This window comes from Phaenicophaeus curvirostris, chromosome 2, assembly GCF_032191515.1.
Source record: "Phaenicophaeus curvirostris isolate KB17595 chromosome 2, BPBGC_Pcur_1.0, whole genome shotgun sequence".
Classification (NCBI taxonomy): domain Eukaryota; kingdom Metazoa; phylum Chordata; class Aves; order Cuculiformes; family Cuculidae; genus Phaenicophaeus; species Phaenicophaeus curvirostris.
In genome coordinates, this window is record NC_091393.1 from 60,011,257 (window position 1) to 60,036,361 (window position 25,105).

General features: G+C 38.3%; 2 protein-coding genes across 4 annotated transcripts in view; one reads left to right on the forward strand and one right to left on the reverse strand.

The window, feature by feature from the left end:
* Positions 1-5,721, reverse strand: part of PRKN (parkin RBR E3 ubiquitin protein ligase) — a 732,905-nt gene extending 727,184 nt beyond the window's left edge. The window contains exon 1 of one of the 2 annotated variants that reach the window (XM_069852200.1): positions 5,612-5,721. In XM_069852200.1, coding sequence (XP_069708301.1) covers positions 5,612-5,618 — 7 coding nt within the window. In that variant the 5' untranslated portion in view covers positions 5,619-5,721. The remainder of the gene's footprint in view (positions 1-5,611) is intronic. The other variant, XM_069852199.1, reaches the window with a different exon arrangement.
* Positions 5,722-5,885: 164 nt separating this feature from the next.
* Positions 5,886-25,105, forward strand: part of PACRG (parkin coregulated) — a 228,320-nt gene continuing 209,100 nt past the window's right edge. For both annotated transcript variants that reach the window (XM_069852208.1, XM_069852209.1), the window contains exons 1-2: positions 5,886-6,007; positions 6,378-6,545. In XM_069852208.1, coding sequence (XP_069708309.1) covers positions 6,426-6,545 — 120 coding nt within the window. In that variant the 5' untranslated portion in view covers positions 5,886-6,007; positions 6,378-6,425. The remainder of the gene's footprint in view (positions 6,008-6,377; positions 6,546-25,105) is intronic.

A 25,105-nucleotide genomic window follows, 5' to 3' on the forward strand; every position in this document is an offset into this window, starting at 1 on the left:
TTTATGCAGAAAGTAAAGATTACTGCAAAAGACTGCAATACAGAGGAGGTAATCCAGATAACTAAAATTTTCATCCAAGCTCCTGTTCTCCCTTAATTTGATTACTACTGTATGACTCATATTTCACTGTCAAAGCCCTTTGCAACCTGTCTCTACTACTACCTTCATCTCTCATTCACTACGGAAATGCTGACCTGCCAATGTTAACTCTCTAGAGCCCATCTTCTACATTTTTAAAACAGTTCAGAGACTTTTCCCGCACTTTCTCTTCTCGAAGACTGATTTCCTGAAAAATTCCATGAAGCTGCCCCAACACCTTCCTTCAATTTCAATCTTATTTTCTTCTGCAATACCTACTGAAAACTCAAGAACAGGTTTTCAGGAAAGTAACACTATTGCTAACCTTGAAGGCTAAGTTATAGCTCAGCAAATCCTATTGTGGGTTGTTGCTGCCCTTGCACCAGCACTGGTTGTCAGCTGATCCAATGGTGAGCAGACATAGGGTATTAAACGGAAAAAACAAGCAAACAAAAAAAAAAACAACCCACAAACCAAAAACCTACCATGCCCCTAAGTAAGTGGATGGTTTTGACAACCCAGGTCACTTAACTAACTCATTCTGGAGTCAAATGAATGTTCATGTCAGCTCAAGGAATACACAGTCAGGTACTAAAGGGAGAAGGAAGGCACAAAATCGTCCTCCTTTATGCGGCAAACAGCTGCACCACACACCACCACTGCGTGTATGTGACTCAGCAAGTTAAAGGGTCAAGCAGTAAAACAGGGTTAAGGCATGTTACACACGTGTAACTTTCACGTTGCTACACTGTGAACCAACAGAGGTAACAAACACAGATTAAAAAGAACTATTTTTTCTGGAGTATAAAATAGAGATACCCCTATGTTGAATCTGCAACTTGTTGGTTTTTCTTCTTCCAACTCATAAAACAGAAGCATTTGAAGGAGGTGTTTATCAATGTTCTACTTTGTTGAGCCAAGGGGAGTTTTTTGAAAATGTTTTTCCATAGTCTAATTTTAAAATTGTTAGGGTACTGGGGGGAAGAGAAGTTGGAGAACCAACTATATACTGAATTTCCACTGTTTTGTTTTATTTTAATTAAGTCTTTAAGAAGTCACTTAAAAAAAACAACCAAACAAACACACACCTCCCCCCACCCCCCCGAAAACTATTAAAGGTATAGAACTGCCAGCTTCTGATGGTAACAAACGAGTAAAAAAAAATACAGACAATAAGACCATGCTAGCCTTGCCTCTTCTTTAAAATTTTAGCACAAATATTTACTGATTTCACCAGTACTTAACAAACAGTGAAGCAGTATATTTGATTAATTTTTCAGTATAAAAGGGCAACATTATTGTAGTAAGGTACAAACATAAAAGGTTTACATTGCTAAACAACTGCAAAATGGGTTACTTGTCGTTTATAACGGTCTATGACTAGCTCCTGAAGTCACATTCCCTGTTACAACCTTAAAACTTCCTTATCACAGGACAGAAATTAGCAATGCTGCATCAAATTAGAGCTATAAATTCTTGCTACTGCAAAAATTTTCTTATCAAATTAACTTAGGTATAGAAATCCCTGCAAGTTTTTTTGTCTACATTCTTGTTCACCCACAAAGACTATCTTGTATCACCTTCAAAATAACACCCGTGTATTACACTTCCCGATCAATCTTCCTGGCACTTATACCAATATAGGACAAGCGCAAAGAGGAAATTGGAATGCTAGGGGGTCAATTGATGTCTTTCAGTCCTTACTTAAAAATAAGCCCTCAGCTTGATTAAATCCTCATATCTAGGGGACTGCTTTAACTTATCTTTTAAAGCAAATAAATAAAATCCACAACCATACCAACTAGACCACAAGCCCCACAGTTATCACCTATATTTTTCTTTCCAAAGTAATTTACCACTAATAATTTAATGTAATCACTAATAAAAGAACTACACTGAAAATTCAACGAAAGGTATTTGATATGTAAAATATTCATTACTAAATATGTTATTAATTCCATCAGTTCCTGGCTTACAAAAACGCCCATGCTCTGTTTCTAAACACATATTTAAATATCACCATTTCCTCGTGTCTTCTACTTCATGACTCCATCATTAGTTAACATTGGTTCCCATGTCCCCTTTTACTGGTAGGACACAAAATTATCATCAATAACCATCATAAAATAACAGCAAGTTGTATGTAAGCTAGCTGCGAACTCATTGTGGAATACATTTCAAATACTTTAGGCCCTGTTCTTTGTTCTTTATGCGTCCTCACAAAAGCTTTCCGACATTTTAACAGAGCACGACCACCAGCTCTGCGTGAACCAGAACTATGATACTAGTGATAACAGGGAAGCACAGCGCAATGCATCCACATGGACCTTGTACTGAGTTTATTTATCAGACCTTACAGGGTTCAGCCTGTTAAAAAAAAGACTAAAATTACATAATGTTGTCATACAAACAGACCTGTATTTAAAACAAAACTTTAAAAAATGAAGATATAACATCAATATCTTCAGTATGAACATTTTTTTCCTGCTCTTACCTGGGTAGAAATATAAGCAAGAACTAGTTTTAAGATTCTGTGAAACAAATTCATGAAAACTTCTGGGCAAATGGCTGAGAAAAGTGATTTTTTCCCATTATTTCCAACTTTTTGCCCCATCTGAATGTCAAATTTAAAGCACCGCGTTAACATCCTCAGTACTAGTTTTAATGTTCAACTCATGATCCAAACCTAGGTCTTCCACCCTGCTGTAAAACTAGTGCTGTGTCTCTATGCACAACACCTATGGGTTTGTGCTGCTATGCAAAATTTTAAGTGTACTACGCCTACGGGTATTCTCTGTACATTAAGTCAAAACCAGGACACAGTTAATCTGTTTGAGAACTTATATGCCTGTCACTATAGTCCAAAAATGAAACATAAAGCATAATTCTGCAAGTATTCATACCTTATCAATCCCAGCACAGGATTTACATATGTAATCAAATATTATTTTCTACTAAAACCTCAGGTTTGGTTAAGATTTTTTCCAGGATTTTTGCTTGGTTCTTGACTGCATGACAGAGTAAGCTCTAGGCATTAGCAGAGTTAGTGTTGCTTTGGGCACACAACCACTGGAGGCTGCAAAACGTCCCTAGTAAGGTTGATCTCAATCACGGCTTGGTTTGTATCCAAGCAACAGTATTGCTGATCAGGAGCCACTGCAAGGAGTCACCAGCAGATCCTACCTCCAACATCACCCACAAACCCTGACAATGTGTTCTCAAGGCACCTAAACAGCCCCATACTATAGGAGAGAGACAAAGACCACACATAGTGGCAACTCCTCCGGCACTCCTCAGGCCTCTAGGCTGATTTTTTTTTTCCTCTCCATAGGACACAACTTACCATTAAACTCATGCTTCGTAAATTTCATTACCTACACTGCTGAAAAGGTTTGAAATAGCTGAAACAGATCAGCATTTCCACTGTGCTTCTACCAAAGCACAAAAACGTGAATATATAGACAAAAACAGGGATAGGAAGCAAATTGACAAAAAGAGACACAAATGTGGAAATATGACATTAAGTCTCATAAACTTAAGGTAGATGGTAGTATGGAAGTTGTCCATAGAAATGCTTTCATCTACAGTAAACTCTGTTAAATGAGCTGACTGACAGAAGACAATGAACTACAACACAGGTCCTTCAAGCAGCGGATATTCAGTTTGTTTAACTTACACTACCGTTACAGCTATGGAAAGCAACAAGATTTTTGGTTCCCCAATGGTCCTGAGCCTGTTCCAGAAGCCCTATTTTGCATCAGTCAGAATGCATATATGTAGCATTCTTTGGTCAAAATGAAAAACATTAACTTAAACATTTCTTCATGTATGTAATTATTTTTCATTATTAAAATAAAATAAAATTAATTTCCATGGAAATGTTTCCTGAGATCCTTAACTGAACAGCCTATCAGCAACTAAAATAAATAAACTGTAACTTTAAAACAAGCAATATAGGTTTAACTGACAGGACCACTGAGGAATCATTCTGGCAACTTATATGTGAAACACATAATTGAACAGTTTTCTAACAGCACTTGTAAAAGCAAGAGCAAATTTTATTGATAAATACTTTTAAAATTCTAGAAGCCCCATGAATTGAGTATAATGCTACACGTGTCAGGTGCCATGGATCTAGTTTTGTGTCATCTCTACACAGACTGTTACATAATTAACACACTGTTCTCATACCCTAAATACAGATGTCACACAGATGAAAACAGATAGATAGCTACGTATTTTGAAGGTTTCCATCAGGGAAAAAGTCCCTTACTGAAAATAAGCACGTGCCGTTTTTCAGGTTTTGAGATAAAACTATTGTCAGTACCACACCAGCCCAGTAACAGGGGTAATATACTAGGAAAGACCAAAATGGTTCACAAATTGCACAAACCTTGCCCAATAGTATTTACGAAGGGTATACTGAGGGGAAATAAGAACAGTTTTAAAAATGACGTCAAACACAAACCCTGGGCCAGCTGCTGGTGGGTGGTAAAGAAGGAAGAGGGCACAGAATTATAGAGTAGTTTTGAGTTGGAAGGGATATTTAAGATCATCCAGTTCCAACCCCCCTGCTATGGGGCAAGGGCACCTCCCACTAGACCAGGCTGCCCAAGGCCCCATCCAACCTGGCCTTGAACACCTCCAGGGATGGGGCAGCCACAGCTTCCCCGGGCAACCTGTGCCAGTGTCTCACCACTCACATGGTGAAGAAATTCCTCCTTATGACTTGTCTAAATATGCCCCTCTCCAGCTCATACCCTTTCCCCCTTGTCCTATCACTACGAGCCTTTGTAAGAAGTCCCTCCCCAGCTTTCTTGTAGACCCCTTCAGGTGCTGGAAGGTTGCTATAAAGTCTCCTCAGAGCCTTCTCTTCCCTAAACTGAACAAATCCTACTCTCTCAGCCTGACCTCAAATCACTCGGTTGGATGAGACCTTTGAGGTCATCCAAGTCCAACCGTACCTGTTCACTACTAAACCATATCTCTGAGCACTTCATCTAAATACCTCCAGAGACAGCGACTCAGCCACCTCCCTGGGCAGCCTCTACCAGCGCTCGATAACCTTCCAAGAGAAATGTTCCCTAATGCCTAATCTGAACCAGCTCCAGGCCGTTCCCTCTCGTCCTATCGCCTATCACTTGGCAGAGCGACACCCACCTCGCTCCACCCTCCCTCCAGGGAGCTGTAGGGAGCCACACGGTCTCCCCTCAAGCTCCTTTTAGTCCAGGCTGAACAGCCGCAGCCCCCTCGGCCGCCGCCCTTCGTGCACCAGACCCGGCCCCAGCGCGTGGCGCCGCTACCGGAGCCGCCCCGCCCCGCGGCCCGAGGGCAGGGCAGGGGAGAGAGGGGAGGGCAGGGCAGGGGAGGGCAGCCAAGCCAGCCCGCGCCGCCACCCCGCCCCCTCCAACTTCCTCGCCCCGGGTCCCGGTGGAGCTGCAGCCCCCGCCCCGGCAGCAACAGCAGCAGGAGGAGGAGGAGGAAGAGGGGCGGGCAGGAAAGGGCGGACCCGCATCCGGGCTCGCTCACTCACCTATCATGGCGGCAGAGGGGAGGGGAAAAGGAGGCGCGTTCGCGTTGCCCGGCGCTCGAGCGCTTGCCCGGCAGCCATAAGCGCCCCGCGACGGCGGGCGACTCGGGGTCGAGGCGGGGGAAGGAGGGGATTGCGCATGCGCCTCGGGGGAGGGCGCGGGGGGAGCCTGGGTAATGTAGTTCTTGTCCTGCTCATCCACACTACCCCCCTCCAGCTCCCCTCACGTGACCTCTTGACTCCCCCCCCCACCTGCCCCCCCCGCCCTCCCCCGTGCACGTGACCGGCACAGGCGGCGGGTTGTTGACGCGCGTTGCCTAGCGACGGCCGGGGACGCGCGCGGCCGCCCCGCTCCTCCTAGCGGTCCCCGCGGCGGGACCCTGGCGGGCGGCTCGGGGGGTGAGAGGCGGGGAGGGCGGGGAGGGGGGGACGGGACAGGGGGGGAGAAGGAGGAACTGGCGTGTGGAAAAGGTCTCGGGGAGCAGGTGGTGGTGAAGGAGTCGGGATGGAGGAGTGGGGATGGGGAGGGGGGACGAGGAGGGAAAGGTCCCAGGGTGAAGGGGAGAGGGCGGGAGGAGCAGGTGGTGATGAAGGGGTCGGGATGGAGGAAGGGGAGCAGGGGCGAGAGGGAGGACGAGCTGGGGGATAGGAGGGGGCGGGGGACGATGCAAGGGAGGTTGTCGCTGGCTGAGAGGGACGCAGAGAGGAACCTGCTGGATTTTCTTCACTTGCTGGGAGCGGGGCGTTGATGTTTGCCTATTTTTTCCAGTTTATATTTTCCATCTTGTCCGTCGTGGATGCTGATGGGGTCATAGTAATGAAGAAAGTGGGCTCGAGCTCCTCAAAGCCCGTAGGTGACAGGTCCCCCGAGCATGAGAAGAAAGACAACCAGATCTGCGACGGATTCACTGTTAGAGCCATGATGAAAAACACAGTGGTATGTTTGCTGCTAGTATAGAGGTGTTGTTAGTTAATTTAATCTCACGTGCCCAGGAAGCATAGCAACTTAGAGCCGGGCAGAAAGCACATCAGGAAAGTGTGTGAGTTGCTACAACTATCTGGAGTATGCTGGTTGCTGAAATTACCTTCCGGCTTTACAGAAGTATTATTGTAAGGCAACTGTCTGTGCCTATGGAAACCGTGGTGCTTCACCTCCAAATGTATTGCTTTGATGCCACAATTTTTATGTATTGTTTTGTGTTGGTAATGGATGTTCTATTAAACTGTCAGCCTGTAGAACTGTGTGTAATACTGACTACCTTGCATTTAGCAAAATGTTGTCAAATGATACTGTAGTATCATTTTTCAAGTATTACTTGAAAGTGTTTTCATATACTAGCAGAGTGTGGCATAAATTTGATGTGAATGTCGTATAGGATGTCAAAGACCTAGCAAATACATTAATTTTTAAAATAAGCCTGAAGAATAATAAAAAGCTTCCACATGGTACAGGAGAATACCTATCAGGAACCAAATATTAGTTCACTTTTCAGAAAGCTTCACTTTCAGTAACAGTTCCAATTTCTATTGAATTTTGAGGTAAGTGGGTGAAAATACTAGGATAAAGACCTTTCAAATTGCTTTATAAAAAAAAGCTTCAGCTGGCAAAGAATGGAAATGTTCAACATGTAAGTGGATGAGCAAATATGAGCAAAGATCTGTGCTTAAACTCCAAAATTTTATTTTTCTTTATTTGGACACAATTCAAAGTGTTAGCAAAATCTTGGGTTCTCAGGCTTGTTTAAATGTTATATATTCCTCTGACAAAAGTTATGAAACACATTATTACCCTTGTTTTGCTGAAACGGTCTTCCTGTTGCAGTCTCTCTGGACTTATCTGTAAGAACACCCTCTATAAAATCCCGAACAAGTCCATCTTTAAACAAATTTTAATTGGAGTAGAAATTGTGTACATTAAAAAGTTTCTTATTAGTAGTAAAAAAACATCTTTCACCTTCATGGCAAGGATACAAGGTGAAAACAGCTGAAACCCCTCTTGTTTTAAAGATTGATTGCTTTGGTTTTAATTCTAGAGATGTGTGAAATAGACTATAAAGCACTTAAGCAAGTTTAAGGATTAATTTTTAAGAGACGCTTCCTGTTCTCTGGACAAAATTGAAGTCGTGGACATGGGCACATATTTGTTTACACTTTGATGTATTAAAAAATGCTTGATTTTGTTTGGAAGAATCAGCAGCTTCAATGAAGTTTGAGATATGTATATTTAATTTTTTTTTAAAAGGAGCTTTGACTTGTGTACATAAATAAGTTTCATCAGAGTTTAAGTTTTCTTTTAAATATTTATAGAGTTTTAACTTTTATGGCTGTAATTCTACCTAAACATTATGTTAATGTTAAATCATGTGGCCCTGTCATTAAGCAACAGCTATTCATTGAATGATAGAATTTATGGGTTTTGGCATGGACCTCTGGAGATTATCTAACCCAGCGTCTCATTTGAAGTGGGCCTGTCACTAGCATTAGATCAAGTCAATCATGGGTTTCCCTAGCTAAGCCGTGAAACCTTCCAACATCATCAAAGATTCGCTGAGCTCTCTGGGCAACCTGTTTCGTGCCTGCCTGTCCCCCTGCCTCCTTGGTGCCCTGTCAGAGCTAGGGCTAGCAGTGTTCTGACCCACTCTGCAGCTTCTGCTTTAAGTGGCTAGAAAGCAGTGAAACTGCTAGATATTCTAGAAGATTCATAGTGCCAGGGCTGTATTTTGTAAAATCTATGAGTGAGGACAGGCAGCCACTGAAATAATTTCGCCAGGGGTCAGTGTGCAAAAAATCACAGCAGAGTAAGTAATATCTCACTGCCACTCTGTCTGTGTTAAAGTGGGCATCTCTTTTTTCTTTTCCAACAAATGGTTAAATGGAGCTTCAGATACATTAGTCACTAGTCAGAGGTTGACATTGTCGATGAAGTTGTCATGGAGGGCTTAGGAGTTGACTGAGGGTTGAAAGCACAGCAGGCAAATATAGTTAAGACATGGTAATTCTTTTCTTTAACAGCATGAGAAGACACAGGGTTGTCAGCAATGTGTTCAGCTTCTCCAGGTCAAACAACTAGGTACAGATTAAAAGCCTTTGTTGGAAGCATATAGCATGGCTTAAACTCTAAGCATAGAGTCTACCAGATTACTGTGATGCTTACATGACTGTAAATATTGTAGTAAATGTTCCAGAGTTCTTTTGATTTTGATATAAAAAAGGTTTTATGAACCTTTTTCATGAAAGTCGCTGGATAAACTTTTTTGTCCCAAGTCTGCTTTCACAGCCAGTAGTAAGTACAGAATTTAAGCATATACAATATTCAAGGCTTATCTCAGCTCTGGCTAAACCTAAAATTTACTTATTGAAATACACTACTTAATAAATAGTCACCAAAAAAAAATCATTCCTGAACTGAAGAAAGTGTTTTGTTTTGTGTTATTCCAAAACTGTAAATTCATACAGCAGTTTAGATTAAGAGCAAGAACCAATCAAGGTCTTATACACTAATGAGCTAGGTACTGTGACATTTTATATTTTCATTATTTTGTCCTTCAAGTGGAATCAAGAATGCCATTTTATGTGCTCATAATTCACATGTAGCGCATGGGTAGAATTAGGAATATAATTAAAGGTTAATATACAGACTAACAGAAAAATGCACATGAATGTGGACAGCTAGTGTCCCATTTCTCTGTAATAAACTGTTAGTAAAAGCACTTTTTCTAGGAGAGAATTAGTTTTATTATTTAAAGGGTACTATAGAAAAGGAATTGCAGTTTATCTCCTAAGTTTTGGAAGATCCTTAACCAACATGTTACAAGATTACTATGGTGAAAAAGATCGCAGAGGGAAAAGTCTCCACATATCCTTTCAAAGTGTTGTTACTGTACTGCAAAGAGTTAGACTTAATAGGGCTAGAAAGTGGCAAGGTAGGAAACTCACTAGACAATATATTTTAGTACATACATCATTCATTCAGGAGTTTTGGAAGCTTTGGATTTGGGCATTTTATGTCCATCATTGCTTGCTAGAATGGATCCAATGTTTTTGTGCTGAGCTAATAAAGACATGAAAGTATAGGGGTTTTTTTTCTGTTTTTCCTGAACTTTGAATTCCTTACTACAACACAGTAGTTCTTCAGGACGAAAAGTGGAGTTTATCTTTTCTGTACAGTTCCTCTTTTAATGACAGTATTGCCAGGTGAGTTGAAGTATCCTTCTGCAGCATATGCATTTGAATTCTTGGGCCAGAGCACTGATTTCAGATTTTCTTCCTGGATTAGTGTGTAAACCATTAGGTTTTATATAGCAGATATCATTACTAAACCCATCTGTGTTTCATGAAAGCAGCCAGAAACTCCTGCTAGTAATGGGCCACATCCAGCCTGTGTGTAAGGGACAAAGTAAGAATGTCTTGTAGGTGGCCTTAGAAAGAGAGCGTTGCTAAGAATTGTTTTGTTGCTGGATTTCAAAAACCAAAGTAGAGCTACTCAACCTGAGAGCGTCTTACCTATGTGAAAAATACTGTTTCTATCTTCTAAAAGAAGTGGAACTGTTTATAAGCAGAAAAAGGTTATTGAGGTTGCAGTTCTGGATTTTCATTCTTCTGCTCCTCATTTAGGAGTCTACAGTCTGTATGTACTGGAATGAGTTTTCAGTCTTTATTGTTTGAACTCCTCTTTGAAGCCATTATCAGTAATGTATGCTATGAAGGACTTTCTTACCCTTTACCCTTTACCCTTTACCCTTTAATAATAACTCATAGAATTTCATTTTAACCATAGTAATAATGTGATTTGTTTACATTCTGCAATTTGTGATTTGATATTCTATTTATATTCATCCACACTGTGTAACTAAAACTATTTTTGTTATGTGCTACACAACATCAACAGTTTCCAATCAGATTTTAAGGCTACAGGGAAGCATTGCTTTCAAGAAAAAAGTTTTAACTTTCTATTATAATAGCTAATTTATTGGAAAAGGCAGTATGTTTTGGAGTAAGTAGATGTCAAGTTAAAGGAGTATTTTCACTGGGCAGGAGCACGTCCATCTTGGAGGAACTGCTTCAGTTTAACAATAGCAACTTTGTAGAATCTAAAAGTATACTTTAGTGGACATTGAGTCAATTTAAACTGTCAGTGCTCTGAAGGGCAGTCCTATCTTATTCATGTTTCAGGGTCTTTATTGCTTCTGTCCTTTATTGTTCCTGTATTTATACGTCTGCTGATCGAGGAACTGATCCTGCTGAAAAATACTCCAGCTTGCTTAAACTAGCAATATCGAACTGCAGTCTTTGGGCATGAGGCATGCGAAGCTCTTGCTACTACCAGGCTCCTCTGCCCTGCCCTCCTCCTGATCCTCACTACATGCTTCCGTCTCCCCTTTTGCATTAGATTGGCGTTTCTTGACACTACAGAGGAGGTTGGATCAGCTCTAACAGCTGTTAACACGCAAGGAGAAGGGGAACGGGAACATGCTGTCAGCAAAAGCTCCGTGTTTGGGAATGTCCCTCTTAGCAACGTTGCAGTCATAATTAATTTTAAATCAGTTATGAAGCTGAGTTCTAGCAGAGTAATTCCACAAGCATTTAAAGCAGCATGATTTTGCATCATAATTGAAAGGTGTGGTTTACATGTTTATTCTTTGTGCAATACAAACTTTTGCATGGCTGTTTGTTGAACTAGGCTGGGGTCCTGGTTAAACCCAGATTAAAAGCAGCTCAGCTCCCTTCTCACAGCAGTGCAGGCTTGATGTAGAGTTTGGTAACAGTGTAAGATAACAAAGGTTGTGGCTGCTACAGCCCTGCCTGCTTCTGCTGCATAATTTTACCTCCTGCTTTGTGCCAACACACACAGTGATGCAACTGAATTGATAAGGCACTTCATTTGCATTAAATCCAAACATGAAAAGCTTCAGTGTAAGGAGGTTTTTATTTCCCTTCATGAAGTTATGTTCCTTTCCAATTCTATGCTTGTTTTTACTGTAATGACCATGCTGATAGTGTAATGTAAAAGCACATAGTATAATGTAGAAGCAGGAAAAATCCTAATGCCTAAGACCATAATATCTTGTAAAAGCCTGTATTTCGTATTATGTTTCCAGCTATAACTTACATGGCTTAATCATACTGCTGTTGTTATTTTAAAAGATCTTAAACACAACCCTTAATTTTTGCAAATGTGGAAGAAGTTTGATGTTGTTCATAGTTGCAGTGTTAAAAGACGAGAAGATTAATATCCCCAAGCATAAAGAAATCATGCTGTTTTATTTATGAAATCTGTTACACACTAGAGTCTCCAGTAAATATTTTTATATAATTCAGTCATATAACTTAAAATAGATAATAAATAAATTGTTAGTTAAACGCCATTTCATATTTTTGATTGACATTTCCTGTTGTCCTAAATCAACTCATTTGATTCATGGTATTTAACAGAGAAAAAGACCTTGGAAGGGTTTAAATTTTGTACCTACAGGAAGTAAGTGTAAATTGATTTTAAAACTTTTGGACAGTGTTGTTTCAAGGGTCCTCTACTAATCAGTTTTTTATGAACTAATGTACAAATATTCTAACTGGAGACAATTACAGAGATAGTTGGTTAAATTCTTTCAATTCTTCCATTGGAAATAAACTATTTTAAACTTAGTAAACTGAAGCTAATGTAAAAGAGCAAATGCCAGACTAAATATTTTTTTAAGTAAATGAGAGAATAGGTCTTGCATATTTACAGATATCATACAAGTTAAAATCCTGCAGTAATCTGAGTATGTGGATATCTTCGTCTGGTGTTTCTCTGAGTGAATGGAGCATTTTTCAGTTTTTAAATGACTTTCAAATTAAAGCTAGTATCATTAGCTTGTTTAGGATCAGATTAGGGTTTTTTTGTGGGGAGTGGGGGGGTGGAAGATGTCGTATCACTTGTCTAAAGTACACAATTGTATGCTGTAGTAAGTACGAAAGTTCTGTACGGTGTGTGATGGAGTTAAAACGTGTTATGAAATACACTGCAGAAATGAATGTGAAATGAAAATTCTTGAATGCCTTGAACAAAGCATGGCATACTGTTAAGTTCCTGTGTAACAGTCAGTTGGAGGAAGAATAGGATTTTAAACTTGCATTTTGATGCCTATTTCATTAGACGTAAGCATATTACTGAGAATTTTTGTGTGGTTGGTAGGCAATACATAGTATTCTGTACAAAAAGTGATGTAAGTCCAAATTAAAGGGTACAATACTGTCTTGCCTGTCTTATGTGCTTAAGACATCCATTAGTTTTGCCATTATCACATGAACATTTTTATTATGTTTCTCTCGCTGTGCATCTCATAATATGAAAAGAAGGTCTACTTCTGCGTACGTTCCTTGGACTTACCTGTGTGTTCCTGAAACTATCTTTGGCGATTGTCTTTTAAAGTTTAGCAGATCTTTCATTGTTTCAATAATTGTTCAGGTAGGATTTCTTTTCCGTTATTTCCATGTACGATTTGTCTTAATGACAGCTGTGTTATTAAGCCAGTGTTGAATGAAATATTATCTCCTACATATTTTTTTTAATTTATGCAAGTGGCCATGCATGGAACACCCCTGGAAGGGAGTGAAAGTGCAAGGACCTGTGCAATGCTGAGAGCACACAAAGGCTCATACAAGGCCACACATGCCAGACCGGTGCATGTCCCTGTGCATGCTTCCACTCCCATGCGCATCCTTGAGTGCAGCCACTGCAGCCCCATTCTTCTGATAATATTTTAGAGATTTTCTAAAAAAATCCAAGAGCTTTGGATTAGTTTCCTTTGATTTTAAGTTTTATTGCATAAAATCATGGTTGATACTTTATTATCCAAGTGTTCTCTTTCAAGGCTTATAATTGTGCACTAATTTTGAGAAGACCTGTTGTCCATATTTAAATCTGTAGAAAAAAATAAATAATATCTTGGCTTTTTTTACTGTTCTCTTGCTAATGATTTAACTTGACATTACTGTTCTGTATTCAATTTATTTTTAGCTAAAACTGTTTAGGCAGACGTGTATGCGTACTTCACTGACACTGACAGCTAGAATTTGATAAACCTTTTTTTGTTCCACAGAAGTTGGAAAGATACGTTCTTATTTCCTAAATCAGGTCTATTGACCTCTCTATTTCTACACTTTTTCCTACTGCTCCATAGAATGATTTGGGCTGTAAGGTCCATGTTCACCTTTTCTCTGACTTTCTTATCTTCCAGATGTGCCATCTTTTCATGTCAGTGGATTTCTTTTGCAATGATGTTCATTCAGCAGGGTGTTTTTTTGGAGGACAGGCAGTTCAATGTGGCTAGAAACATTTTAGACCATGTACTTACCAAGCTTCTCCCCCGAACTTATTAGAATACCCTAGATAATACTTTTTATTGTAAAAAGATCTCAAAGGAATGAGCTCATTATGTTTTTAAATTGCTGCTTTATAAGGGGTAACTGAGAAAATATTTTTCACAGGAAGTGTAAGTGTATTAGCTGATTTTTTTCATCTTTTATACAGTGTTTTATTAACTCATTTCATACCCTTATAATTTGTGTGCCTTTCATTTATTTTGTCAGTTTTTGGATGTATAGTTTAAAGTCAGAGGTATAATTAATACAACTTGATTTGGTCTCCTGCGTAATACAGTCTGTCAAATTCAGAAAGTAATTTCTGCATGGAATATGTAGCTTAGTTGAGCTAGAAGATACACTTCTTCAGAAAATAATACAACCTGAAAGTAACTGTGGTGTCAGAGTCCATTATACCTGCAAATTATGCCAATGCTTAGCTTAACCCATTCAAGACCATTAGAAATTGTAGTCCAGAGCTGTATATAATTACCACAAAGTGCTCAAATTTCACAGTGTAAATCTTTTAGTTAGACAACAACATATTATTTTTAAAAGTCCACAAATCTGAAGTTTTAGCATTCTTCAGCCTTCTACTTAAAACCTGTTTAAGTCACAATTATTTTGTGAGCTTATAGTATGCCTTTGGACATATTTAACATGAATTATAATATTAAGATTTAGGAAAATGATAAAGTTTTAATATTTTATTTGATGGCATCTGAAGGCATTTGGTCATCCAATTGTTCATCCAATATGAAAATTTTAGGTGATGCACAAAACCTATATAACATCCACCACTTTAATTTTAAAAAGCAAAATAAGGTAAATTGTATCGGTACAACTTGGTGAGTTACACATCTAAGCTTGCATAAGATTTCACGAAGTCTTCTGTCTACTATTATCTGACACAATAATCTTTGTAACAGTAATGTTAACTGTGTCTCAGCCATTGACAATACTGTGCCTGCCAATAATATGCAATGTGCAGACCTCTGGAAATAAATTTTGTTGTGGAAATTACTGGCTTTTAAAAGAATTATTTCTGTTTGGATTATCATTTTTTCTTTTCTCTGTCACCAGGTGGAATTAAAGTATTTTTCACCTATGTGAGAAAAGAAATGGCCTTTTAGTAGCAATAGAGCAATTATTCCTCTATTATACAATGTTCCATTAGACAGTAATAACAAAACCTGTATTGGGGGGATATGTTAATATGCCTTTGCAGTGGTAATCACTAAATTGCCACTAACAAAGCAGTGAACTCTAGAGTTATCCTTCTGTTTGATATTTCTTAAATTTTTCTTTATCAGGTCATCCTTAAGTAGGATTTAGGTGATTATTCCCCATATTTTATTGTATTTGTTCTTTTGCTTCCAGCAAGTGAAACACTATGAGCTCTTGTTCTTTTAATAATATTAAATATTCTTCATTTTTACTAGTTTTAAGTTGATACTCTTTAAACACTGATAACAAAAAGCTTGTGTAATGGCATGTCTAGCACCAATATTTAGCTAGCTACATGGCTAAGTGTTTCTCAGCTTGTAAAATACAAGCAAAATGTTCTGATATCCAAAACAGTCCCTCTGAAAGCAGCTCCAGTTGAGATGTGCATATGACCTTTTCTGTTTGAAGTCACAGGTTAGAGTTCATACTTTAGAGTGGCTAAATTCACATCAACTGATTCCTAACTGAATGTCCCTCTCACAAGGCAGATATATCACTTTTATAGTCTTGATTCAAGTGACTGAACTCCAAAGAGGAACGGAAATTCACATAGAGTCCTGTATTCAGTATCCTGAATATGGTTTCTCTCCCAGCACTTCATCTTTTTGATTTGCTGAAGCGTCTCATTCTCACCACCAGTTGAAGGAGCCAGGGTTCAGAGCCTGATTTAGGTTCTTTGAATTGCTGTGATGTTGAGGGCTGATGTTCAACTGTTCAACTGTTAGACCATAATTTTCACTTTGGGTTTGTGTCATGCATAACAATGGGGTAACAATCTTACATTAGGTATCTAGAAAATATTATAATGTGAATATTGGTTAATAACTAGTAGGAGATTAAAATGGTTCTAGTTAGTGCAATATGCTCATTATATGGGAGATTCCATCGTGCTGTGCATTATCTAGTGCTGTCTCCCTTAGCCTACATTTTCAGGCTTCTTTACTATTTTTTTTCTCTATTCTGTTTCATTATTTTCTTGTCTAATTGACTGCTTTAGATGTGTGGTTCCCATAAGCCCACTCTCAGAGGCCAAGTAGTGCACCAGGTATCCATTGAAGGAGCTGTTGTGGCATCTTCTTTTCTTACAAGTTACAAACTGGCTAATAAAATTGATCATTTTGGATCATGTTTTCCCAAAGAAAGGAAATAAGATGTGTTTTTAAGGGGTACCTTCATAAATAGTGTCATGGTTCTTGTGCTCTTAAAAGGTCTCTAAAGCTATGTGACATTTGCAACCTAATCAGTGCAAGATTTTACTACCACATGAAAAAACACAAAATGCAAAACCATTGCACCAGGTACTTCAATGAGCATCCAGCCTATTTAAGATTGATATCCTGCAGGTTTTTGGGGTTTATTTTTCTGTTTGATTAGTCTCAAAATAAAGCTTTTTCCTACTGATATTTAGTAAGATATCTGGTGTCTAATAAAATGAGAGACGAGCCTCATTACTGGAGCACTATTCTCTGTTCCCCAGTATTTCCATAAAACACAAAGGCAACTGAGTATGCTTGAAATCTACCTTTTTCTCAAATTTAGTTGAAAGTGACCAATGGATACATGTTCTTTAGGAGTGAAGGCAGGCAAATGTACATGCAGCATGGGTGTACAAGTGTTGTTTCTTATGAAGCTGTTTTAGAGAGGACACCCATATACATTTGTTCAATTTGCCAGAAATCAAATGAGAAAACATGGGAACTAAATAAAATTGAACTATTGCAATTTCAGAAGTGAATAATACAAGCAAGAAAAAGATTGAGTTCCTTTCAATCAGATGCCATTGCTTGAAGATAAAACAAAATGTCTCAACAATTAATTGCTGAGTTCCATAATTTTATTCTGATAATAAACTGTCTCTCTCAGAGCCTAGCCTTCGATTCTGAACTACAAGAATATTAGTGACTTCATTGGTTTTCTAGTGAAGTGACTGATAATATCACCAAAGTTGATGGCAGGGTATATCAGCAGCGCAATACAGAACTTTTTGTAGAATCTGAAGTAGATCGTTTTTGTCACTTCATTAGAAAGGAGAAATTCTTTTCCTATAGTGGCAGAGCAGAAACCTCTGACTACCTTTCTGGCTTTCCCCATTGGGCCTGTAGGTGTTATTCCACCTGAGTAAGGGTTAAAGAATCTGGTACTAAGTTTTGTAGTTAACCAGTAAGTATGCTGTTGTTTATTGAGTCCTATTGTTTAACCTCCCGATTTTAATATACTAGAATTGTGAATTTACTGTAAAGATATGACTTATGTAAGAAACATTTCTTAAACCTTACTGTCTTCTGATAACATACATTTGTAAACACAGGAAGCGAGTAATCATTATAATACTTTTAATTTGCAAAGGCACGGTCAAGTACTGCAACTGAAAGCTACCAGTAAGACTAAACATTCTCATGTATGTTAGTTTATTACATAAAACATTTGAGTGGTATTAATGAAAACCAGCCTTGCAACAAAAAGTTCTTATGAATAAAATGGTATGAAGTGGTAGATAAAAATAAAAGGCATGGAGGAAACAACTGCTTTGTGCATAAACCAAATGTCTGTGTTCACATGTGGCTGAGAATGTTAATGATGTTCATTAATATTAATATATGGTTTTGTAATTTATCACAGAATCACTAAGTTGGAAGAGACCGAATCATCGAGTCCGACCATTCCTATCAACCACTAATCCATGCCCCTCAGCACCTCGTCCACCCGTGCCTTAAACACTTACAGGGATGGTGACTCAACCACCTCCCTGGGCAGCCTGTTCCAGTGCCCAATGACCCTTCCCGTGAGTTTTTTTTTTTCTGATGTCCAGCCTGAACCTCCCCTGGCAGAGCTTGAGGCCATTCCCTCTTGTCCTGTCCCCTGTCACTTGGGAAAAGAGGCCAGCTCCTTCCTCTCTACAACCTCCTTTCAGGTAGTTGTAGAGAGCAATGAGGTCTCCCCTCAGCCTCCTCTTCTCAAAGCTAAACAACCCCAGTTCCCTCAGCTGCTCCTCATAAGACATGTTCTCCAGCCCCTTCACCAACTTCATCGCTCTTCTCTGGACACGCTCTTATGTAATCTGTATAAGTAAACCTGTGAGATTAAAGTGGTTTTGCTACATATGTAAGTGAAGCACAATTTATAAAATGGAAGTACCACTTAATTTCCCAGGTCTTATGTACAATACAGTATCTTGGGAAGAGTAATAAAAAAAATTCTTCCAAGAATAGGCATTTTATGGAAAATTACCATTAGAAGACTTATGTTGATTTAGAGATAAAATGTTACAAATGATAGAGGTATGATAATATCATGGGATAATAAATTCTTACCACATTGATAAAAGTCTGTTTTGCATTTTTGTAAAAAAGCACTTATTCAGTTATCTGTGAGTTGAGTTAACAGACTTACAGAATATAAATATTTAGTGACAACTTTAATTTATTGTAAGGTAATAGATTAAATGTTTTGGTGAAAACTGTGGTGATTTATATAGTTTGCAAGAAGCCAGAATTTTACTCCTAGCATAGGAAATTTGTATTGGGTACTTAATTTAATTTTCTCAGAGTATATCATTATTTTTTTTTAGTGTTTTAAGTAGATTCACATCCTACACTAAAACCTTACTTTTTAATGACTAGATATGCTTCCTGTGGGCTACCAAAAACTGAAAAGAAACTGATAGATGAGGACTTTGTGAAGAGCATAGAGTATGGAACAGCTATCAATAAGTCCATTTTTTTGGTCTGGGGTTTTTTTTGGGTTTTTTTTTTGTTTTGTTTTTTTTCTGCCATAAGCCCTGTATTTTTTCCTATGTATTTTCTCCAGACAGTATGATTTACTGGCTCTGTGCTGCAACTAAAATTCAGCTGTCAAAATATAACTCCTTATACTGAAAAAAGCATACTTTTGCTAAAGGCTTGAGTAGGATATTTTCAGAATTTGTATACAAAACCCTTAATGGGATGTAAAAAAGACAAAATCTTCCTATTTTCCCTTAAGTAAGGGGTTCTTTCTAAGATTTAAATGAACCTACTGAGCAGAACTGTAGGTGCCTAGCATGGAAGGCCTTGTAAAATATACATGCTTATCCTTTAAACTCCTAAATTTTTTAGGTATGGTATAAAGAGCTTGAGAATGATAGACCAAACTGATTTTTTTTTGAGTCATTGATGTCATCCTCAGCTACAGCCTTTACAATATTCTAGACTGAAAGCGAACATGTAGGTACTAAAATAAATGTACAACAGGAAAATATGAAAGTGAAGATGGTGAGAGCGGGTATGTATATTTGGCTGGTGGCACTGTTTGTGGATTGATGCTCGTGAAGGTTCAGAAGAGCCTAACTACCTTACTTTTGGCAAGGTCTTCGGTCTTCCTTATATCATTCAGAGCGTACTAATGTTCCTGATAAACCATCGCCTTTCCAGCACAGTCACAAAGAAGATGTACAAATACCTCATCAGACTTCTCAGCAGTGTTTGGCCCTGAGTATTGCCTAATTTTCTCTTTTTCCCAGTACTGTGCCTTTCTTTCTCTTTTTCCAGACATTTTTTAGCAATATATCCCAATTTTTCACAAGGACCTTAGATCTACAGTCCATCTGTGTTTGCAGGAATGAAATAAAATAAGGAATCTATCAGCTTCTGTTGCCACTGAAGAAGTGTGTTGTCTAAAGTTTTGTGCTAAACGAAACAAGAGGCAGAACAAATCCTCATAGCATCACACAAATAAAGGGTTTCGGGGCTGGAAAGAAACCACACATCAGAATTGTCTTAAAGCTGACTGATAGGAATTGACCTATCCAGTTCAGGGTGACTGGTTAATTTCTGCCTGTCTCCCAGGCAAGCCAGCAGCACATGCTGATCTACAGTGTCAAACGCTGCTGATATAGGTTTAATGAAGAAAGCATGGATATCTTCCTCTTAGCTGTGCCAGAGAGGAAATAGTTTGGAAGCAAGACTAATGCATTCTGAAAGCTGTTAGCAAGTCTAAAAGTCCAACTGCAAGAGATTTAGGTCATTGGCAGAGAATTCAAATTCTGTAGAAGAGTATGTTGATTTGGGTTTTTTTAATTATTTTTATGACACTTTTTTCCAAGAATCATAGAATAGTTTGGGTTGGAAGGGACCTTAAAGATCATCCAGTTCCACACCCCACCCCTCCATGGGCAAGGACACCTCCTACTAGATAAGGCTACCCAAGGCCTCATCCAACTTGGCCTTGAACACCTCAAGGGGTGGGTCATCCACAGCTTCCCTGGGAAACCTGTTCCAGTGCCTCACCACTCTCATGGTGAAGAAATTCGTCCTTATGTCTTGTCTAAATATGCCCCTCTCCAGTTTATACCCATTGCCCCTCGTCCTATCACTACAAGCTTTTGTGAAGCTTTGTTGTAGCGCCTTTCAGGTACTGGGAGGTCACTATAAGGTCTCCTTGAAGCCTTCTCTTCTCCAAGCTGAACTACCCCAACTCTCTCAGCCTGTCCTCATATGGGTGGTGCTCCAGCCCTTTGATCATCTTCGTAGTCATCTTCTGGACCCGTTCCAAAGTTTCCGTATCATTGTTATATTGAGGATTCCAGAACTGGACACAGTACTCCAGATGAGAATAAAAAGCTATATTATGCAGTAGCTGAACATGACATTCAGACTAAGGAGTTTTTTCACCCTAGGCATTAACACTTCATTTTCCATGTGGGTTTAATAAATGTGATTTAGATTCAGGTTACGTTAGATTGCCCAGACCTTTGTCCATCTGGGCTTTGAGTGTCTTCAAGGATGGTAAATCTACATTGCTTTTGGATAACCTTTTCCAATGTCTGCCTTCATTGTGAAAAAGGGTTTTCTACTGCCTAGTCAGAATTTCCTTTATTGCAAGTTGTGACCATTGCCTCATGTCTTTTTGTTTTGCATCTCTGGGAAGAGCCTGGCTCATCTCTACTATACCCTCATGATGGGTAACTGAAGACAGCAATAAGTTTCCCATTAAGCCTCCTTTTCTTAAGGGTGAATGAACTCTTTCTCTCAGCCTGTCCTCATGTGTCATCTACTCCAGCCCTCTTTTCATAGTGGTGGCCTTCTACCAGCCTTGCTCCACTATATGAACATCTTTCTTGTACAGGGTAGTCTGAAATGTGACCTTATGCTCTAAATACAGTCTTACAAGCATCAGATAAAGAGGGATGCTGAATTCCCTCAACATTCCTAATATAGCCCAGAATGCAGTTGCCTTATCTCTGCCATGAGGGTACACAATTGTCCAAATTACTGTTCATAGGGCTCTCCAAGATCTTTCCTGATGAGCTGCCTTCTAGCCAGCCAGTGCCTGGCCGGAACTGTTCCAGTACATAAACGTACATTTACTATTGCTGAACTTCGTGAAATTCCTGTCAACGCATTTTGCCTGCTTTTCAAGATGTTTCTGCTATTCAAGCTTCTTAGTGAGATGTTAAACACTAATAGCCCAGTATTGAGCCCTGAAGAATGCTTCATGTAACCCACTAATGGTTGGCTAAATGCTATCCTGCCAACCTTTTTCCACCTTCCTTGTGGTCAGTTCCTCATGGAACTCACTTGAAGTGAAGGGTATGTAGACTGCTAAATGGCATTAGGCAACACAATGCACATTTATGAATGTCTCCATCTCATTAAGATCATGGGTCCATGCATGAACTAATTTCTACATCAAATCCCTGCTCCTTGAGAATAAGAATCAACTGACATACTACTTTTATACTCTACAGTTTGAAATTCTTGTTCTCCACCATTTCCCAAAAAGATTAATTGGATATGTATTGCAGTGTGGTACGTATAAAGACTATATATTTAATTTTTTAATATTACTCTGTAATCAGTGTATCATATCTGTTAGATTGGTGAAAAAAAGATTGCCGTTTTTGTCATTGTAAACTGTGATGTTTATTTTAGATTAAACTTTCATTTAACTGTGTTCATATAGTAAAGCACAAAATTCACACTGCTTATTTATGCTAATCATTTTGTTTTCACTGTTTAGTCTTTTTTTTATTTTATACTGTCAAATTTTAATGACAGGAAAAAGTAAATTTGAGTGATTTTATTGTGTGAGTTCAAAAGGAGACATAAAGCAGCAGAAACTCTAGTAATATTAATCAACCAAGCATTCTGCCAAGGGACTGTCAACAAATGTACAGCTCAACATTGGTTCCAAAAATTTCATTATGGAAATGAGAGCCTTGAAGTTGAGAAGCGTCGCAGATGTCCTTCTGTGATAGATGACAACCAGTTGAGGGTCATTATTGAAGTGAACCCACGCAACAAAACTTGAGAGGTTGCAGAAGAACTACGTGTTGACCGTTCAACAACTGTTAAACATTTGCACCAAACTGAAAAACTGGATGCCTCACAAACTGAATGAAAAATCAAAAAAAATGCCATTACAAAGTCTGCTCTGCATTTCTTTTGTGCAACAAAACTGATCCATTTCTTGATTACATTGTGACATATGACAAAATATGGATTCTGTGCAACTGACAGCCTTCTGCACAGTGGCCAGACCAAGATGAAGCACCAAAACACTTCCCTAAACCAAAGCTGCATCAAAACAAGGTTATGGTCACTGTTTGGTGATTTGACAAGTGGAATCATCCACTAAAACTTCTTAAATCCTAGCAAAACCTTCACAGCAGAGAAGTATTGCCAGGAAATTCACAAGATGGACCAAGAGCTGTAACATTTGCATCCAACTTTGGTCGATCAAAAAGGACCAATTCTTCTCCATGACAACATCTGACTGCATGTCTTGCAAATTACTCTGCAGAAGCTGCATGAACTGGGCTATGAAACTCTACCTCACACATCTTTCTCACCAGATGTCTCTCCACCAATTACCACATTTTCAAGTATTTCAAAAACTTCCTGTACAAGAAGGTTTTCCACAACCAAGCAGCAGCTAAAAACACCTTCAAAGAATTAATCAGTTCCAGGCCTACAGAATTCTATGGTAATGGAAGAAATAGACTTGTTTCTTGTTGGCAAAAGATGTGTAAATTGTAATGGTTCTTATTCTGATTCAAATTTTATTTTATTCTAAGCTGAGATATACTGCTTCAAAGTAGATGGTTAAAAATAGCAATGACTTTTGCACCAACCTAATATTATTCCTCCTCAAAATGTGCAGGGCTTTTTATATTGACTACATAAAATTTCAATTAAAAAAATTATATCATTACACTTTGGTGATGTGAGAAGGAACAGCAATGTAATTAGCGTGAGCAGGGCCGCACAAAGTTTACTAAACATTTCAGGATTACGTAGATTTCTGGCTATGTAATACAAGTAAATTTTCACTATATTAATGGCACCAATATAATAAATACTAGCTGCGGTGTTTGAACTGGTTTCTGAGTTTTGTATAATTTGAATGTGAGATATTTTTCACTTAGGATTCCAGGATCTAAGCTCAGGGAAGTTTGTTAATGGCTGGCTTTTCTGTGTGGAGAAAGTCATCTGGCTAGCTGCTTCTTGGCTATGTTATTTTAATTATATTTTATAGCTATGAAAATACATGTGTGCAGAGTTTACTGTTGTATTGGTAGGTTAGAACAAAGCCAGATGAAAAAATTAACCAACATCACTGGAAGATTCACTTTTAGGACATCAGGTAAACTTTATTAGACGTGGAAGGAAGATAATTCTAGAAAGTAGACCTGATATTTCCTTTGTTCATCTTAATGAAAGCAAGCATACTATTTTATACATGCAACCTTTCAAGCTTCATGTACCATTTTATATCTTGACTTCTGTTGATTTTATTATTTTGGAAGCTGGCCTTTTATTTTTGTTATCTTTCTGAACGTCATTTCATTAATGTTTTATAAAATCTGTCAGGTATAGAAACCTAAGTAGAGAAAACACGTTGAAAAGGTTGGTAAACAGTATTTATTCCATAACTAGCCTAAGTGAGGACTTGTTTACACTTCCTTTACTTTTCTCTGTCATTAGAATCTGACTTTTTGTTATAGTCTTGTGATAGTCTAACTTCATGAAGTCTAGAAGGTAGCAGTCTTCTTCTGTGTAGCACTTTTGCACTGTTTAATCAAATTAGCCATCTTTCATTACTATTTCAGTGGTTATAGTAAGATGGTGGCAGTGTATAGGCATCAAAAGTAACTTCTTGATCTTCTGTAGCTTATTTTGCAGACAGTCAGTCTGCAATATCAATAGGCATGGACCAAAAGGACTGCAATTACAAGTGAGCAGGGGCATAATTGAGCAACAAATTACTGTGAATATGAATTAAACAAAGCATCCCTAGAGCTACATGGCAGAAGTCAAGTGTTACTAATTCTCCAAGTTATTACCTCATAATAACTAGCATCCTGAAGATGTTCTTCTGTTATTAAATTCTTGCAGAGGGACTGTGTTCTATGAAATACTGAATAACATTTTTCACAGTGTGTGATTCACATCAGTACTTTATCTCTAGTAATCAAATCACATTGCATAAAGGGAATGTATATGTGGTTGAATCAGGCAAAATTTAGAGGAAAATCATTTTAAATTCATCTGAAATAATAATTATAAGAAAAAAGTAATCATCAAGCAACTTTTTTGCACATTTAATATGTCACATCTTGTAGACTTCTGGAGTTGCATGGTTGTCACAAAATTATTCAGTAAAGTTAAAGTCCAGTTATGAATCATTTTCAGTTTTACCATCTTTCCAGAAAAGTTCTTTATTAAAAAGAAATTATTTTTATGCTTAAATTTCTAATGCAGTTTGAAACTTATCTCCAAATCAGTAAAGTAATTGTGATTAAAAAACTATAGTGTATAGTTCCAATTATAAAATATGGTTGCATTTAACCAGATACGTAGCTAGTATACTATCACATTGTATTATAGTTTAATTTGTAAGAATTAACTCTAAAAAACTGAAAATATTTTAGGGAAATCAGAAGTTTTC